Raw genomic sequence first — 20,701 nt, forward strand, 5'->3', positions numbered from 1 at the left:
ACGCCCGTCAGAATGGCTATAATTAACAAGACAGGAAACAACATGTGTTGGAGAGGATGTGGAGAGAAGGGAACTCTCATACACTGCTGGTGGGAGTGCAAACTGGTACAGCCACTATGGAAAACAGTATGGAGATTCCTCAAAAAATCAAGGATAGAACTACCATATGATCCAGCTATTCCACTGTTAGGTATTTATCCAAAGAACTGGAAAACACCAATTTGTAAAGGTACATGCACCCCTGTGTTCATTGCAGCGTTATTCACAATATCCAAGACTTGGAAGCAACCTAAGTGCCCATCAAGGGACGAATGGATAAAGAAACTGTGGTATATATACACAATGGAATACTACTCAGCCATAAGAAACGATGAAATCCAGCCATTTGTGACAACGTGGATGGACATTGAGGGTATTATGCAAAGTGAAATAAGTCAGAGGGAGAAGGTCCAATACCATATGATTTCCTTCATTATGTAGTAGATAATAACAACAATAAACAAACACATAGGGGCAGAGATTGGATTGGTGGTTACCAGAGGGGAAGGGGGAGGAGGAGGGTGAAAGGGATAATTCGGTACATGTGTGTGGTGATGGGTTGTAATTAGTATTTTGGTGGTGAACATGATGTAATCTATGCAGAAATAGAAGTACAATGAATGTATACCTGAAATTTTTACAATGTCATAAACCAATGTTACTACAATAAACAAAAAATTAAAAAATAAATAAATAAAAAGACAAATGGGAAAAAAAATATAGAGGAAAATATAAGGGACAGGGCAATGGCAGCTGGCACCTGTATTAGTGCATATACACTCTATTCTTCATGTAAAATAGTATTCCTTACAAAAGTAGTGATGACAAAAACAGCTTGATCATGCACACTAAAAAGGAGCATTGAATTCTAATTTGTTCTGTAAGATATTTATTCATAATACACAATCATTTAAAATGTGCCTTGCTAGGTGCTCTGAGGACAATAAAGAATTAGATATGGTTTTTCCATTAGCAGAACTTAGAGTTGACTCGAATGTAAACAACTATAATATAAGGAAAAAATAATGCATTTCATAAAAACGGTACTTAAAAGCAGTCTGAAATCCCAAAGGTAGACAGATTTATTTCCAGATTTGGGGAGAAGATCTAAAGGATGACTTTAAGAAGGAGTGACACATGAGATGGACCTTAAAAGATGCTTAGAATTTTTATATGTGGGCATGATGGAACAGGGGTGAGCAAACAGGTGTACACAGTGAAGAAATTTCTGAATATAATGAAATGAAGTAGCTATCTTTGGCTGGAGGGTATAGTTTATGACAACAGTGTGGGAGATAATGTACGAAGAGTCAGTGGGTTCAGATTGCAAAATATTGGACCAAATAGTTTAGACATGATTCTGAAGACACTAGGGAGTCAATTAAAAGACAAGATAAAAAAGCACATTATTTCCTTTGAAAACCACAAACCCAGCAAGGATTTCCATTATTTATTGTTTGTGAGTCTTACAATCATCTAAAAAGCAAGTGAAATAGATCTTATAATTTTAGTGCAGGTCTCTTTAGTCTGTTAAGGATTAAGTTACCACATGACAGATTTGAGTGAGAAAAGAATTAAGACGTGCTACGAAATTACTTAATATTTTTGTTATAAGGTATATGTAAGCGTTTGTGGTTTCACAAAATATTTCACTGCACTATTAGAAAGAGTCTACCACTACCACTCCTTAAGTTATATGTTGCTAATTTTGCAGAAGTAATCAAATACTTATTTCCTATGGCCCTTTTTGTGGACTTTTCTGATGAAGAAATTCAGGAGATTCTGTTTTCAGTTTATTATCAGGCAGTTATAAAATTACACTGAAATTTTTAAAATATTGATTATAAAGACAAAGCATGAAAAAAATACCTAAAGCCTAATTCTATGTAAGAAAATGAATCCTTTGTAAGTAATGTGTTTTTATAATATTACAGTTGCTTGCAGTGTAGAAGCATTAACTGGGAATATTTTGAGTTTTGGAAATATCGGAATATGATATAACCAGAACAGGAATATCATCTCATAACAGGAAGGACAATGGACTTTTGTGTCTTTGCTCATGCTTATTTTATGCTTCATGTTACAGCTAACGACCTCAAGGAAAGCAGCATAGACAAATAGTCACGGACACCTTTTGTTGCATATAGTAAGTGTATTAGTATGTGGTACTCATTTGACATAAAAGCTAATGCAGCACTTGGTTTTTCTTTTCCCTAATTTGTTTCATGGCATAGAACGGTGTCTAACTAACCCTCCTGGGATAATCTCTATTGATATGCACATAAATATTCCTTGTATTCTACAATTTCGTAAAGTGCATTTTGTTTAGAAATTTCCTCCGGTAGTCTTAAATAAGGTTCCACGAAAACAAGGCTCACTCCAGGTGTGAGCCGCTCTCTCTAAGATAAAGTTGTCCTTGTAAATTATCTATTGCTTATAAAAAAATCTGTGGGGGTGGGGGAGAAAAACTGGGACTTTCCTTCCAAAAGGGAAAATTAACCCAACGAATTTTGGTATTACATTTCATTTCCTCTTATTTGCTGGTTTTATGACATTAATATATTTTAAAGTTTACTGTTTAGTCAAGAGCAGCAAGGCTAAGGAACATAATATATTTCCATGCACTGATGATCCAATTGTGATAATAAAATGCTAGATGGTGCAATCATTATAAAAACAATATTTTGTTTTGTTTTGTTTTGTGTTGCTTTGGGTTTCCTGACAGGCACTTTGTGTTCTGTAACTCTGAGATTTTTGTAACTCTCCTTGGTATCTCTTTCTAGTATTTTGATAAAATCCTTTACACCTAAAACCCCTGAGAGACAAGCTCAAACATGCCTCTCTCTTTGTTGAACTGTCTCTTTAGGTTCTATTTGATATGAATCTTTGCACTAAAAACCAGAAAAGGACTTATAATTACAACTTGACCCCAATTCATGATCAATATGAAGCAATGTCTTATAGGCATCTTTGAACTCATTATGTTGCTTTCTTGCTCATTGTTATTATTGTTTACTTAAATTTGCTCAAAAGCACAACTTCTAACAACACTGGTTGATAGTGTATGTCTAATCTTCCGTTTTTCAGTTCTCACATAAGCTTACAGGATTGTATGAATAAGAACAACATAGAGAATGTTGCCAGTGCAATTTCTTTTACAGTCTGGACTAAATGCAGACAACTTGCTGCTTCTTTGCTGTTCCAGTCCTTTTGCACGGATTGCGAAGGTCTTGTAACAGCTGACGGTTTGGACTCACACGCCCAAACACTAGGTGGTGCTAGTCCAACTCCTTTCAACTCTTAGGGGAAGAAACCAATAACTACTCCCCATCCTCTTCTTTTCGCATACACCGAGTATGACACGTCTTTAACACAGGGGCAGGACTGCGGCCCTCTTTAATTTATGTTTATGAGTTAAACTCTAACTGGCTGACAGCTGCGTGTGTATAACACTCTGTTACGCAATACCTCACTTTTCCCCGAATGAAAACGTGAGTCCATTAGCTCATCTTCTAAAGGATGTAAAGGATTTGAAGTGGTGCCTCAGTTTACTCATCAGCATCTCCCTGAAGTGATCTCCCATGAGGAAATAGAAGACAGGATTGATGACGCTGTTCAGAAAGGCCAGAGGCCGGGTCACAATGTAGAAGGTGCTGATGGTGGTCTGCGTGCACTGGTGCTGCGCCCTGTTCCCCAGGCGGGAGGCGATCCGCACGTTCCTCAGGATGTGGTAGGGCGTGAAGAGCACAGAGAAGATCACGACTGCCATGATGACGAGGTTGAGGGGCTTCTCCAGGGGCGAAGCAGTAGCCAGCTGCCTGCTCCTCTCCCTCAGGAAAAGGACAATCTTGAAATAAAAGAAGCACATCACAGAAAGAGGAATGAGGAACCCTAAGAAGGTTAGACACATGCTATAAATGAGGTTGTATATGGGGTCCCCAGAACTTGCATAGTCGTTACAGTTGGTACTGTTGTCGGCTGTAACAGGATTTATCACAGAAAGTATGGGCAGTAGCTCTAAGGTTACTAAAACCCAGATGGCCACAGAGATTAAAACAGCAAACTCTTTCTTTTGCAGAAGGTGTTCCCGGAAAGGATACTTCATGAGCAGGTATCGGTCAATGCTGATGAACGTGAGGAAAAGAATGCTGGTGTAGAGGTTGGCGTGAAGCACATATCGGTTGACTGTGCAGAGCACGTCCGCATACACCCATCGCCCGTGGGCATACGTTCTCATCAGCATGGGAAGGGTGCACAAAAAGGCGAAGTCAGAGATAGAGAGGTTAAAGAGATAGATGTTACTGCTGGTCCAGCTCTTCAGGCAGAAGAGGTAGCCAAACACAACAGCCGTATTCCCGAGGAGTCCCACGATGAACTCAACCCCATAAAAAATGGGGAGGTAGTACTTTTCCAGGGCAGCCTCTGCTGCTAGCCAGTTTTTGCAAGTTGCATTCAATGCCTAAAGGAAAGAGAAAACATAAGGATGAAACTCTAGACTATGACTAAAGACCAAACATAATAATAAAACACTTAAAAGTTGGACTATGGAGAGTAGGTTACATTAGTAAGGAGTGCATATATACACATACACGTATGTACACGTATATATGTCACTAATCTATTATTTCAACGGATATTTACTGAGTACCTTTGAACTACATGCTAGCACTGGAAATAACGGCATTGAGTAAAATAAAGTTCCTAATCACAAACAGTTTATACTGTCTTGGGAAAGATCAGGAAGTAAACAAATACATGTCACATAATGATAACGAGGGTTCCAGACATAAGGAAAGGCACGTGCAAAGGTCCTGAGGTGGAAACACGTAGAGGACTTAACAAACAGCAAAGAGGTCAAGGGAAAGTGGAAAGAAGTAAGTGAAGAGGAGAGTCTAATTCATTGTTGTGTCTCCAGGACCTGCCATGGTCTCTAGCAGATCACAGTTTGACAAATTCTGCTGAGTTAAACTGAATTGAACCACAATCTACAAGAGGAAACAGGGATTGTTATATAACTCCAGTCTTGATATTTTAATAGCTTTTATTCTTTTTCTGTATTGTCAAAGAATTATGCTTATTTTATTAAATTCATAAAATGCAACTCCAGTTTTAAAACACGATTTTTTACAGTTTAAAATATGAAGCTGAAAATCTTAGAAATAATAACAGCGGCCTCTATTTACTGACAGCTTATAGTGAATGAGGCACTGGGCTCACCACTTTTCCAGGATTATCTCATTTAATACTCGCAGTGACCTAATGAGGTGGGAACTGCTATTGTTCTCACTTTACACATGAAGTCACTGAGGTTTGGAAAATTAAGTATCTTCCTGAGGCCATACATCTAGAAAAAGACCTCCATCACAGCACCTTCTGAATAGGAGCCATGAAAACAAGCAATCTGATTCATTCAAATCTCAACTGTCTTCCTCACTGGCCATTTTCTCTCTTGCAATGGGGCCAGATTGTCTGTGGTTGCGTAAAGGATTTAAAGAACCGGAATTTCTTACAAATGTACAGGACTGTCATTGTTAAGTATTAAATCCTACTTATTTCTAACGAGGAGAAAGCAAGATTGAGAATAAAATTTTCTAAACATATCTTCGTCGAATAGCATTCTTCGTGTTGGTTGTAATCGAGGGACTTCCCAGCTGCTTTCAATTCCGCGACATCCGGAGGCACTGTCAACCTTGCCTCCTATGACGTGGCAATCCCCTTGTCCTCCTTTCTCTCTTTGTAGACTTTTGTGGTCTAACCCTTCTTTGCCCCAGCTTTAAATGTTGGAGTCCCTCGAGGCTTAGTTCTGCGCAACCTGGTTATTTCGGGAAAACTCAGAAAGCTGGTACGCGCACTCAAATGAATGTTAAGGCAACAGAAAGTTTCCTTGAGACAAGAAACTCATTTGCTTCATTTTTGAATTTCCTCTTCTTCTACTCATAGCTCTTATCTTTCTGCCTCCTCACTTCTTACATGTGCTGACTGATGTCCGTAGCTTACAGCAGAAAGCTTTCCCTGCTGTGGAAGGAAGACAGAGCCGGGAGGACTGGCATAACTAGAAGCAGATTACCAATAACTGCCACTCGGGCAAGTGAGGGGCCACGCTGCAGCCGTAGAGTTCTGCTGCTCCCAAGCCGTGCTCTGCGGATAGAGGGCGGTCGGAGGGGCAGAGAATGCAGGACTGGGAGAAGGAAAATGAATGGCGGTCACCTGCTCCTGCCTTTCAGACTGCTTCCTTCTTTTTTGAAAAAATAACTTTTTAAAATACATGTTATTATGTAACACTCACTCAGAACATGCAGATGGACAGAAAGAAGAAATCAAAACTGTCTGTAAACCAACCACTCCTAATATTTGAATACCTCTCCACAGTTTAATATTTATTTGAATTTATTTTTACAAAAATACGACGTTTTATAATCTGCTTTTTGACACATTTATTTCATTCTTAAGATAATTTTCCTAAGTCCAAAACATTAACAAATTGTGGTTTTATAAATGTAAGACTGTCTAAAGTTGCAGGCCAATTTAACCTCCCAGGACCCACAATTTTTAGAGTATTCGATTCTGCATTGGACGATGTTTGTGGTTTGGTGTGTTTTTAGAGTGGCCAGCACAGTTCTCCAAATTAATGAAGTAAGCTATCCTTTAAGCAAAATTCCCAATTGAAGGGAAATTGTCTCGTGAAATTAATATTCTCTCTTCTGCTTTCTAGTGGTTTAATTTTAATTTTTAGGAAATAGAAATCATGATAAATAGGTTATAGGTCATTTGGATGAATTATTTTTAACAGGCTTTTTTTTTAAGATATTGGCAATTAAAGTCAAATCTTTAATTGTAGATCCGAAAATATATATAAACCTGTTAGAATTATTAAACTACAAGCAATATTCAATTTATTCACATAAGCAGATCAGTAGTACTCATTTTTAATTTGAGAATAATGTTTCCTTCACTTTAATTGTATTCATCCTTTTTAAAATGTACATTTTTGAAACAAATTAAAAAATATCTTTGATAGTTTATTATTAAATTGTTTCTTCTTATAATCATCAAAATTAAACAAAAAACACTTATGAAATTTTAATTCTTAATTGCTTCCTTAAGGCAAATTTACATGTTAATATGAGTATTTTTTTAACAAATTTATTTTTTCATTAATTATTTGGATAAAAATATATTCACACTGAAAAGATACAATAATTGAATATTGATGACTTCATTTTTTAATATATTCCAGAAATTACACCAGAAGTGAAGGTATTAAAAAGTGATAGTGTGGTATCAAATCATGTGTTTATGAATTTATTTAAAAATACTTCTCTAATTATAAAATGTTCTGGAAGGCATATTAGCAATGGTTTCTGCAATTTTCATTTTTTCGTAGTGAGTTATATTCTTGAATAATGTAATTTTTACAAACATAAATGCTGAATTTAACCTTTAGAATGCCTTAAAATTCTAACACTTTATTTTATAAAGATGAAAATATTATATATGACAGATTATTTCATATGATTTAGGAACTTTAAATTTTTTTCTGTAAATAGTTATATTTTACTAAGTAAATCCAATTACTCTTTTGTTGAAATATAAGTCACCAAAACATTAGCAAATATAATAAACCTCTTTAAATAAAACAAATTTAGTGTTTGACAATTAAAACAAGACACTAAATTTTGTAAAAAATAAATGTAGAGGAAAAAAATTGACTTTCGTTCTGTTTCTTTTGCTGTTCTACATGTACTTATGCACGACAGTTCAGTTTATTTAAACATTACTTAAAACCTTAATTGCTCACAGGCTTCTTTTAAGAGAAACCCCTAACTAACAGGCGGTCTAGCGTTACCTTACACACTCGAGTGACGTTGAGTTGTTAACTTACCATTCTGTTGCAAGGCCTGGATCCCTCAGCAGAAGTTCTTTACCAGCAACTTGATGGAGCTTCTGACCCAGTGCTCTGCCGCTGGACATAGTCACTGCAGCCTGATTTGCATATCATGCAGCCAAGATTAATAATTCAGAAGTTCAGGAATAATTTGTTCTGTCAAACCTCCAAGTCAAGTTCAAGTAGAGGAACTTCCTGTGAAGTTGAGACACAATACGAGTTACTCATTGCACAAACAGATTTTGAAAAGACAACTGTTGACGTTACCTTACTCACTATGGAAACGACAGAGAAGCATTAGTTATTTTCATGCTTATTTGCATGTTTAAAGGTTAGCACTGTTTATACTGGGTACACTAATGCTTCTGCTACTTCTTCATTTTTCCAGTTGACAATTTTTGGTGAACTCATATTGGGCATATGATAACTAGACAGCAGTTACCAACAAATCCGAGGGAATTATAGAACAAATTCTAGAGGCAAATCTGGATATAGGCTCTGTCAGTGTACTGGCAAAGGGACGCTAGAGCCTCAGGTATTTCCCATTTCATTTTCTGTGGTTAAAATCAAGAGACATAAAAAACACATCAGGTGGCTAGGGATTAGGGAGAGAGGTGGTGTGGAAGCAAGATAACCTCACTAAATGGCAAGTCAAACATCGCCATCCATGCCCTACGTGCGCCTGGAAGCACATCGCCACCGTTTTAGACGGAAGCACGCCTGGCTTTTTCTGAGAATTACGTTAGATTTATTTTCAAGTAAACACTCGATCTGCTTGATTTGAAGCATAGGGTTTATGCCGAGAAAGTCTCTAATTGTGCAGGCAGTAGTAATTTAATTTGAATGCCATAAAAGTGGAATGCTGAGTTAGCAGTGACAGACAGAAGCCCAAAAGGAAAGTTTATTACAGCCAGTCCTCTTGCCCAAGTACTTCCCCTCCTCCAACATATGAGAGCCCAAAACTTAGAAACTTAAAAAATGTATTTTATATATATACACATACACATGTATATTATACTTAAAAGTACATATATTCATGAAATACAAATGTATTTAAACATGAAATGTATGGTATTTATATAAAATAATGTCTCTATAATTTGTTGAATTCTTATCATATGCCTGGTATTGTACCAAGCATTGTTATGCATTGAATGCTTATAAAACCTCTCTGGGGCTGTTATTATTTTTAAATTTTTCTCATTTCACAGATTAGGAAACTGAGCCTCAGAGAGGTTAATTAACTTTCCCAAGGTCACAGAATCTGTAAAGAGAGAGGCCTGAGTTTAAACGTATATGTTTTGATCGTAAAAGCACCTGCTCTGATTCTTGACTGCCTACAACACTGAACGACAATACCTTTAATGTACACCACAGATTGAACCCAAGTCCAAGAATTAATGACCACTATTTTTCAGAAATGCAGCTCTTGTTTACTCTTAAAGAGAAGACTAAAAACATCATTTTTGTCTATAATTTTAAAAGAAAAAAAAGCAAAGCATTTGAATGACCAATGCCAGGCTTATTCAACATGAATTAACACAGACCTCACCAAACGACGGCGGCTTGTGGCTGTATGTCACGTTTCCACCACTGTTCTGACAAGAAACAAGGGCTATTCCCTCTTTGTGGGTGGTGGGAGTTCCCCACAGCTTCCTCTTTCTTTGTCCTACATCCTGACTACCATCTCTCTCTGGGCTGCTGAGAAGAAACACGGTCTGTACTTCTCCTTCCTCTCGGTATGTGAAGTCAGACCTGCAGCCTGGTGGGCTTGCTTCCGCTGAAGTCCTGCTTCACGAGAACTCCATTGCCTCAGGATGTTTTCGATGGAGGAACCGGAGTGATTCCGGGACAGACCTGATAAAAGGTCTCCAGTACTCCTACCCTTTTCGTATGATGAGGCTTTATTCAGGTCTGCAAGGATGGCCGCACAGGGTCAAGGCCAGATGCAGGACTGTGGGCCCCGTGAGCAGGGCCGTCTGTCCGTCACACAGGGCCGCACGCACTGAAGGACCACGCGCTTGAGTTAATGCCCTACTCTCACATTCTGATTGAAATTCTGAATAACGTTTTAACAGGGGGCCGCTGTGTTTTCATTTCACGCCGGGCTCAAATCGTGTAGCAGTCTTGCCCGTGAGAGTACAAATCTCCTAGGACAGGATTTCTATTCAGCACGTGAAATGTCAATGAGGCAAAGTTTTCGTTTTTTGGTTTTGGTTTTTTTAGGAACAATGTGACATGCTGACATTTACTGCTTGAGCAGCAATGGACATTTGAAAGGCAGCAAAGTCTGCAGTATAATTCGGTGTCTAGGAGGTAGAACGGCGCACTGGGCAAGCACAGGCCCTGGAGGCAAGCTGTCTCCTTTCAACTCGTGGCTTCACCACTTACTGGCTCTCAGTTCTCTTATCCGTAAAGGAGGGATAATTTGAGAGCCAATCTCGTGGAGTTGTTATGTATATAGCAGAAGCACATAGTTTATGCATATGGTATCTGGCATGGGGTACAAATTAATTGCTAAATAAATGCTGGCTACTATAGAAGTTTATAACAAATGAGAAGGAGACTTCTTCAGAATGATCATGTCAATCCAATGCCATCAATGTTAGAATATTTGCCGCCAGGGAATGTCTTTTTAAAATGACCTTATAAAAGCCAGCATGGAGAAAAGATTAGTGAATTCTCATTGTGGCTTTGCCTTTACTAACTGTGCGTTCTTTGAAAAGATAATATAACTTTGTTTCCTCATTTGGAAAAGGGGATCATAAATCCTACCCCATAAACCTCAGAATGTTCATAGCGTCAAATGAGATAATACAGAAAATGCAATGGGCTAGGAACGCAGAAGCAGTGCCTATAAACCAGGAGCTCTAGTCAGGAAATTCAAGAGGAAAACGCACAGGTGGCAAAGACAATCAAAATATTAATTAAATCCCATGTTGGTAATAATCTCTTTCACTGACGTTCTTTGAGCACTCACTCTGTGACAGCGCTGTGTGTGCATTAATGCCTTTATTAGTCACAAGGGTTTAATGCAGTGCACACTAGTAATATCCCCAGTTTTCAGATGAAGAAACTGAGGCTGAAAAAAAATTAAATAATTATCCACAATCACACAACTCGTAAATGGCTGGGCTGTAATACCACTCCTGAGCCCAAGCCTTTGATTGCTCTTCTGTCTTTCTCAAGGGAAAGAAGAAAATATTAGGTCAACACATAAAACGATTGATACTGGATAATTTTTACTTTAAATATGGCAATTTCATGTGTTTTGATCTAATAAAGATAAGTTTAAAACTAACACTAAGTTTAATTATTGATTATCAACTTTATTATTGGTTATTTATTGGTTATCCACTTTAATTATTTAAATCTGCCAACTAAATGTAATAGAACATTTCAGAAAAGAAACCAGACACTTTGAAAATAAATAAGTAAAGTGTTTATAGGAAGCTTCTACCAGCAACATCCGTGGGCATGTTTAGAAGACCAATTTCCTTCAACAGCACAATCAAGTCCGTGTGGAAAGCAAGCTGGTCTAAGGGTCACCCGGATTTTCAAGGAACCACAAGCAGGGAAAGAGGAAGACAATTAATTTAATTCAAGGAATTTCTCCTAAACCCTTAGGGGTGGTAATAATAATAATGATAATATGACCCCAAAGAGGTTGAAATGAGTCAGGAAGATTATTGAGGGGGATAATCTGGTGTTGCTGTGCTGGGTGTACATACTCAAGGCTACATGGTTATTTCCCTATCCAAAGAATGGTTTTAAGTCCAAAATAAGAAATGAAGAGAACAGCAAATGAGAAAACGTAATAGAGGGTATAGGTGGATTGTCTCTGAGCTATTCCACATTGTAGAAACCAAACAGTCTATTGACCAAATTTGCTCTACCACAGAAAAGTCCTCCATTCAAGATGGGCATTCAAGCCGAGGAAAAGCTGGCTATGTCGTCTTTATGTAAAGATCCTCATCATGTGAGAGTCATATTGATACCGGCTCAAGACAAAGTTGACAGAATAGAAGACACATTGTAGAAAAGAAACCCTATTGTAACTTTGAATGACCTCTGATTAACTAACCCAGACAAGTTCTGTGGATTTTATGGCCCCTCCCAGCTGCTGTAAGTTGATAACTTTGTTCTTTTGAGTCCCTTAGGAATGTAATGGGGCCGGCCCCGTGGCATAGCGGTTAAGCACTCATGCTCCACTGCTGGCGGCCTGGGTTCGTATCCCAGGCGCGCACCGATGCACCGCTTGTCAGGCCATGCTGTGGCTGCGTCCCATGTAAAGTGGAGGAAGATGGGCACAGATGTTAGCCCAGGGCCAGTCTTCCTCAGCGAAAAGAGGAGGATTGGCATGGATGTTAGCTCAGGGCTGATCTTCCTCACAAAAAATAAATAAATAAATAAACAAATAAATAAACCTTTAAAAAAAAAAGGAATGTAATGACCCCGGGGCAGATAGTCTATGCTGATAGCCATCATCAATGACAACTGAAAGATCAGGGTATAGGCTGTTGCTCTGGGCTCTGATGCATATCTGGTAAAACCAAAGACTCTCAGGAACTAAGACCAGGTGTCTACCTCCACCCAGAAATATGATGGATGCCCCACCCTGAGAGTAGATGTCTGCCTCCACCCTGAGACCAGATGCCTCCCCCACCCAGAGACCAGCCCCCTATATAACTGGCCTGTAGTCTTTGTTCTGGAAGACAGTTCTTTGGGACATGAGTCGGCCAGCTAGCAAACTGTAATAAAAAGTCCTTTTTCTTTCCTACCTCCTTGCCTCTGGACTATTGGTACATGGGCAGACGAACCCCCTTTTTGGGTGGTAACAATATTAGTGATGCAGACTTGTACACTTGCTTCTTTTTCTCTTGTCAAGTAATTGAGAAAAATGTGTCATGTTTATTATTTTTTTGTGTGTAATTCAAAGGTATTGTTTTCTGCTGAACTAAAATATGTTACTGGTTAAAAGTATCTGGCTACAGCTGAGAAGATTCTAAGTTCTTTGAATTATTAATAATCTAAAAACATAGCAAACTCACCTTTTAATTTTCAGCTTATATTCAAATTCCAACAGCTAAATGATTTTAATAATATACAGTAAACCTTAATCACAGGTGTTTCTGTACAAAAATAATGTTTTGTTTCCCTGATATGAAATTCAAACATTTGCATGAAATATGAAGACACTTCATTCTTAACAGTCACTGACCAAGGCATAGCCTTTTTGATTTAAAAAAGAAAGTTTGCCTGAAATATTGAAATAATTTATTCGTTTGGTAATTGGCAATCCAACTCCTCAGTCTTTTCTAGTCACATTTATCATATTTTGTACAAATTTGCTTGCTTCTTGGAATATTTTGCATTATTTATGAAAACAAACAAAACAGAAAACAGCTAGTTGACGGTTTTGACGCTCACACGGCGCTTGCGCCTGGGCACTCATGCACCGCTCCCCACCTGCTCCCTCCTTCCTCCAACTCCTGACGCACCCTTGTGATAAAGAGCGAGAAGGCGGTCTGATTGAGTCTCACTGAGCATTTTAGTAATTGAATTGAGAGGTTTTCAAAATTCCCTGGAGTATGGGAAATATGTTCATTAAGAGAGCTAAGTGCTTTGTGACTGCATTATGAATTAAATTAAGAAAATTACCTGTCCCCATTTATAAAACATTTATTGGTGTGATTCTTCTCTATTAGGATCTTTACCTCTACAACAAACTCATTGATGCAATTATTAATTTTAAAGTATGTTTTATGCTGACTTATTGTACTGTAAAACTAATAAAATTTGATAGGTCAATATTGTAATATGGTAAAGAAAGAATTTTCAGACTGTAGCCATTCAGATAATTACAATTATACAATGTAAAAGGTTAAAAAATACTTCAAACACTGCATTTTAAAATATCCCCGCACTCTGTGTGTATTATTTATGCATCTGTGAGTAGTATTGTTTCGTGTTAACCTAGCTTTAAAACTCAACACCATTTGTATTATTTAAGAGTGGTTTCTGGTCAAAACTTCTAGCATGAGCTGTCGGATCTGGAGAAGTGCTCAGAAATCATTACATAGAGCTGCCTCATCCTGAGCCCAAGGACATCAGGCTCAGCGTGCTTAGGAGGAATACAGATGGATGGGAAGGCCAACTTTGGGAACAATGCGGGATGTTCTGTGCACAACAGAGATGCCAGGATCCATATTGGGGAGGAGAGAGTGGTAGGCAGTCTGCCCTAAAAGTCATATACATACTCTATTTCCTGCTGGAAAAGGAGAAAAACGCTCTTGGTCCATCCCTAGACTAGGGCTTCATATTGTCTATTTTAATTAATAAAAAAGAAGGATAGAAAAATAACAGCAAGCTGGAGGAAGAGGATTCAACAGTTGGACTCTCCGTGATGCCTCTGTCTTCAGGAATGGGGAGGTAAAAACCCTGAGCAGCAAGGAGCTTCTCACTGCCGAAGGACCTCAACACACGAAAGCTTCACCCTTCACCCTACACCAAACTGCGTGTGCTTGCCCACTGTGACCACAGGCACATGCACTGGCTGAATCAATTTGTTTTGCCCTGGAGAGCGCCTGTAACCACCAAACTCCAAGCAAACTTTTTGAATAACAATGACCCTTCTCTTTACTATACCACCATCCCTTCCTCCTTCACTCAGCGTCTTCTAAAGACCTGTATGCACGTTGATAGTCAACTGGAAGTGCTGAGACGAGAATTTGCAGGGAAAATGAAAATGAACTAACTTTTTCCAATGACGCTAGATTCTTGAATGTTAAATGCCAAGCATCGTGACAGGAGGAAAAGAAGCAGAGGTTAGAAAAGCCCTTCACAAAGCAATGTCTGACATTTCCCTTCTCTCCTAATTTCTGTTCTGTCCTCGTAACTCAGACGCTTTCATTGTCGAGCTCACATCCTACCTTCTTTTCAATAATTAATTCAACAAACACGTATTGGCTACCTACTATGTTCAAGGCAAAATGGGAAATTAAAGGATAAATAGGTATAAAATCTGACCTCAAGAAACTTATGACCATTTTACACTCGAATCCTTTTAAAAGTCGCAACAAAGTCTCATCCCACACGCAGCTTCTCTTTGCCTTCCATATCTCCTCAGCTAGTCCACAATACAATGCTTGTTATTGTTTGTAGTATTAGAAGATAGAATTTCTATAATACTCTATGAACTATCTTCTGCATAGTCTCTGACAATCTGCTCTTTTGTTGATTTGCTAAGTCAAATATTTAATACGTGATCTTGAAAAATTTACATCATTATCTGAGCCTTGATTTTCTTGTACATGAAGCAAATTGGTGGGCTGAGTTATGGGCGGCAAATTAGAGACATAAGGGCTGCCTCTCTCCAAGCCGAGTCTGTGGTAGACGTTATTTATCAATCATGCTGTTGTTTCTGCTATGCCCAAACTTTACCTCAGAATATTTCTGACCAGAATGCTCCAGGAAGACCCCACCAATAAAAGATATCACTCTTGGTATATCTTGGCCTGATTATAGGAGCTCTCACTTAAAAATAAATTATCTGGTTCTACCACATGATAACTTACTCTTAAAAATGTAGTACCAACATAGAATTTGGTTTTTTTCCCCAATCTTTTCTGCCCTTTCCTGTTTCCTTATTGTCCCGGGCTCCTAGAAAACTCCTGGTTGTAAGTTTGACCACAGTTGATATATTAGCTAGATTCATTTACTGTGGCTTTAACATATCTGAAAATTATTATAAACTGCTTCAAATACTTTTTGCAAAATGTCACCTTCTAAATAATAAGTGAATTAATGTTTCAATGCTTATTCTTTGTATGACCTTTATAATTGTGTGCAAGACTCATAGGGTATCAATGTCAACTTAAAGTAATCCAGAGTATTGGTGTGCAGACTGGTTTAGAATCCAACACACAGTGCTTGAAATTTTCACAATTCATTTTTGTAATATGTGGATTTGCGACTAATGCAAGGGCCTTGTCCACCTTTGGTTATTACACAAACCTCCTTTTAAATAGCAGGAGGAATTATGTATACAGAACCAGGGGCAAGAAAAAGTTTCCGAATATTGTTCCCTAGAGAAATGAAAACCTAGCCCTTTAGCTAATCTGTAGGGGGAGGGAAAGCAGGACGAAGAATTCTATCACATAGTACCGTGCTTTGTGGACTAAAGAAGAGGATGAAGAAGGAAATAAATCATAGAGATTCGGGGAAGATCCTCTTGGAATGCAGGACATCCAAGAGCGGAGCTGACCTGGGGGAATGTCAGGAAGCACAGATACGTGCACGTCAAGGTTGAAGAGCAGACTGTTGGGAACAGCAAACGCCTCACCGAAAGATGAACTCACTGCTGAAGGTCAAGTTTAGCAAAATGCAAGGAATCTGGCTTAGCTTTCTCTTAACCGGGTCCATTGCATATTTATTTTAATTAAGACAGTCTGCTGCCTCCATTAACCTTCTAACTGTGCAGTTTTGTGTACACAAATGGGAAAGATTTTGCCAGAATTGATATGTTTTTGTTCATTTTAGTTTGCATACTATGCCTTTACAAAGTTGGAAAAAATTGTCAATCACAATTTTCAAAGTTTATTTATAGGTATTCTGCAATACCAAGTTCTAAATTTACAGATAAAATTTTATTATTTTTAATTTTAAGGAAATTAAAAAATAATAAAGTTATATTTTCTAGGAAGAAATTCAGTAACGTAGCATCTACTACTAAACTGAAAAATAAAGGGAAAAGAACAAAGATTTGACTGTGTGGTGTGAGAGAGGGCACAGGAGAATATTATATGTGCAGAGGAAAGGTTAATCTGAACCAATAAAGGAGCATCCACCTCAGCCAGGGCACTAAAGCAAGTCACGTGAACACTGCCTACTAATACGTTTGAATTTATGTAAGAGTATTGCATTCCACTCTTTCTGGTTCAGTCCCAACGTGATATTTTTTGATTAAACTATTTAAGATGATTGTAGAGTCACATGCTGTTGTAAAAAATAATACAGAGAAATCCCACATGCTCTTTACTCAGTTTCCGTCTATGATAACATCTTATAAAATCAGAGGACAATGTCACAACCAGATGGTGACATCGATACAGAGCATTTCCATCACCAGAAGGATCCCTCCTGTTGTCTGTGATAGCCGTCTTCACTTCCTACCCACTGCCACCTCCTTAAACCCTAGTAACTATTAACCTGTTCCCCTTTTCTACAATTTTGTCCTTTCAAAAATGTTATGTAAACGGAATCAAGCAGTATTTCATCATCTAGGATTGGGTTTTTTCACTCAGCACAATTCTCTGGAGATTCACCCAGGTGTTGAGTGTATCAATGGTGCATTCCTTTTCATTGCTGAGTAGTATTCCGTGGTATGGATGTACCATAGTTTGTTTAACTATTCAACTTTTAAAAGACGTCTGGGTTGTTACCAGTTTTGGGCTATTAGGAATAAAGCTGCTATGAACATCCGTGTACAGATTTTGGTGTCAATGTAAGTTTTCATTTCTCTAATATGAATGACCAGGAGTAAAATTGCTGGGCTATGTGGTAGTTGCATGTTTCATTTTTTAGGAAACTGCTAAATTGTTTTCCAGCATGGCTGCATAATTTCACACTTCCACCAGCAACATGTGAGTGATTCAAGTTTCTCTGCATCTTCATCAGCATTTTGTGTTGTCACTTTTTTTATTTTAACCATCTGACAGGTATTTAGTGATATATAATTGTGGATGGAATTTGCATTTCCCGAGTGGCTAATGATGTGGAACATATTTCATTTGCTTGTTTTCCGTCTGCATATATTTTTCAGTTAAACGTCCATTCACATGTTTTTCTCATTTTTTAATTGGACTATTTGGATGATTTTATTATTGAGTTCTGAGTATTCTTTATATATTCTGGATACTAGTCCTTTGTCAGATATGCGGTTGCAAGTGTCATTTTCCAGTGCAAGGCAGTGGCGTTTTGTTCCTGCTCCCCACGGGGCCTCTGTGGACGTTGCAGTGCAGCTGGCTCATTACTGCAGGGCAGTGGTGACAGCCCTGGCCCTCCACCGGGCCTCCTCTGACCCCACCCTAGCGGGGAGTAGGTGTAGGGAAGCGCCTTGACACTTCCCAGTGGGGATGAAAGTTCTGGGTCCCTTCAGGGGAGTGTGAGGTGCCTCTACCGCCTGGCAAGGGTGGAAGTCGAGGCTCCTCACTCAGCCTTTGCTGGCAGAGGTGGGAGTGGGCCAATTTTTTTTCACTGATGTTTGGTTCAATTAGAGTGGTTTTTGTCTAAAGAGCTCCTATCTCGCTAGACCACCCCTTTCCCACCCCTTCGGCTAGAAAGAGCCCACTTTTATTGTGGTTCATTTTTTTGTCCGTGCCTATTGGCATTTCTAGGTTGCACTTCTTCAGCTCCAAGTCTGGTATATATGAGACAAAAAGAAAAACAAAGAAAGTCACCACTGTGTCACTCCTTGGGTACCAAAGCCTCTGGCTGGCCTGCTCTTCTCTCTCTCTTTCAGAGTCTCCTTATGTTTTTAGTTGCACTTAACGAGAAGAATAGAGAAAACTACGTCAGTTCCATCTTTCTGGAAGCAGGGGTTTCCCAACACATGAATTTTAACAACATAAATGAATAAATTCTTCTTTAAAGCAACAGGAATAAGTCACACTGTTAATGCATATGTTCTCATATTTCCACATTGCAGTTATGTGCAGTGCCTGCTCCAATATTAGAAATAAAAGAGCATTGCCTGGATAGGCCTCTGTAAATGCTCTTGTAAAACAGCAGGAATATGAGCGATAACAGAAATGACTTAAATTAGCTGGAGGAACTTCAACGCTCAGATTGAGTAATTTTTAGCTTGACATTATCTTTGCCCACATCATGTTTTAAATCTGTCTGAAAAGTACTTTGAAAAGTTTCAAAGATGTGACAAATATAACAGGAGAATTATTCTGGACATAAGAAAGTTCGAATATATTAAACTGGGTTTTTTTCCCCCTTTAATTACAAAGTTTATCCTCACCAAGGGTCATTTGAAGGGAAAATAGAAATGTGAGGTAGAAAATGAGTTCTTGAAGACAGTGCTAAGAAGAAATGAGAATAGTAGTTATATTTTAAATAACTAAATTTCTTGTGTCACTAAAACAATTGTTTCTTTCATATAATGAAATGATATTAAATTTCTTCATTGTTCATACATCACAGGAATTTGAGAACCAAATATGTATGTATACTGTAAATGTATGCCAGTTAAAATTAAAAAAAAATAATTTATGTATTATTGTTTGAAGATTAATTGTGCCCAAGAAGTTGTATCGACAACTTTTAAAGAAACTGTCCCGGGTTGATGCAGTTACAATCTGATTCATTACATTGTAACATAGGTCACAGTAAGCCAATGGCTGTTTAAAATGGTAGTGTCTAGAGTAATATAAAACAAAAAAGTAATTTCCTCTGAGATTCAGAAAACATTTTCACATAAATAGATACATTACATTCTACCTGCCTACGAACGTAAACTGATACATACATACACAGCCAGTGATGCTGGATCCCACTCATACCAGCTTGTAAGAACCTACTGTTAAATTTTCAGTAACATTTTGAGCTAGCTGAGGTCAAGGTTTGAACTAGTTTGAACTTGACCACAGTGAGAATATTTACACCATGGAAGTTGCAGAACCTTTAAATCAGCACTATCCACCCTGACTCCCACTTTTCACATAGACATGGTTGTTAAACATCTACCAGCACACCACTCCTAAATCCTTGTATTCTCCATCATTACCGGCACTTAAATATATATATTTGATAAATATATATATGACAAATGTGTAGAGCAAATATGTATATGGCAAATATATATATTTGCACATATATTTTATTATAATACCTTATATTTTAATATACTATATATTATTTATTATTTAATTACATATAATAATATTTTATTTAAATTATATGTGTAATTATATATAAATATATATACTACAATATATATAATCAAATATTTCTTTTCAACAAGTGTGTGTTTTAAACACTACTCTTTGGCAGAAACTGAGCTGGGAGCAATAGGGACACAAGCGTAACAGAAAGGATTCCCCTGCCTTATATTCATGACAGTATCTCATTTGAAAAAACAAAAAACAAAAACAATATTGTGCCATTTCTCCCTCACCTTTGCCTCATTTTCCCCTCGGAGTCATGAAAGAAATAGTTCTTGGAAATGGCTGGTAACTACACAAATATTTTTGGAAATGACTGCTTGAAAATTCCTTAGCTCTTTTGGTGAGCGCACGCAGGCCTCCTGCTGCAGGAAGTGACAAACAAACAGTAGTGACATAAAGCACTATATATCCGACGTGCTCCAGAGTGCTGAAAGCCCTCCCTTTCCTGCAGGTCTCCACCCACAAGCGGGGCCTGACGAAGCCCAGCTGTGGGATGTGGTGCACGGGCAGGTGGGCTGCGTGGTTATTGGTGTGGACGCCAGGAGGAGTCACCATAGGCTTAGGGGTCTTCCAAGAGAACTTTGTTTTCTTCTCCTCCCTGGAGTATCCCGGCTCGGCATCCCAATCTTTCTTCATGGCTTCACACTTAAGACAGAAGGAAATCATATTCTTTAACCCCGTTCAGCTCATTAAATTAGAAGACAGCCCTTTCTCTCACTCTTGACTACATTAAATTCATTTTTAAATTTCTTAACACAGAAAAACAAAAACTGCCTGTCTAGGACTAAAGGGAGAGAAAGCTCTAAGAAATAAATGTTGGCTG

The 20,701-nt window shown here is 38.1% G+C and overlaps 1 protein-coding gene across 1 annotated transcript; it reads right to left on the reverse strand.

The window, feature by feature from the left end:
- Positions 1-1,474: 1,474 nt before the first annotated feature.
- Positions 1,475-8,113, reverse strand: SUCNR1 (succinate receptor 1). The gene is made up of 2 exons (XM_058548833.1): positions 7,922-8,113; positions 1,475-4,498 (listed from the first exon to the last, which is right to left on the reverse strand). The coding sequence occupies exons 1-2, from the start codon at positions 7,922-7,924 to the stop codon at positions 3,545-3,547; spliced, it is 957 nt and encodes a 318-aa protein (XP_058404816.1). The 5' UTR covers positions 7,925-8,113; the 3' UTR covers positions 1,475-3,544.
- Between the last annotated feature and the right edge of the window lie 12,588 nt (positions 8,114-20,701).

Source organism: Diceros bicornis, chromosome 2, assembly GCF_020826845.1.
Source record: "Diceros bicornis minor isolate mBicDic1 chromosome 2, mDicBic1.mat.cur, whole genome shotgun sequence".
NCBI lineage: Eukaryota > Metazoa > Chordata > Mammalia > Perissodactyla > Rhinocerotidae > Diceros > Diceros bicornis.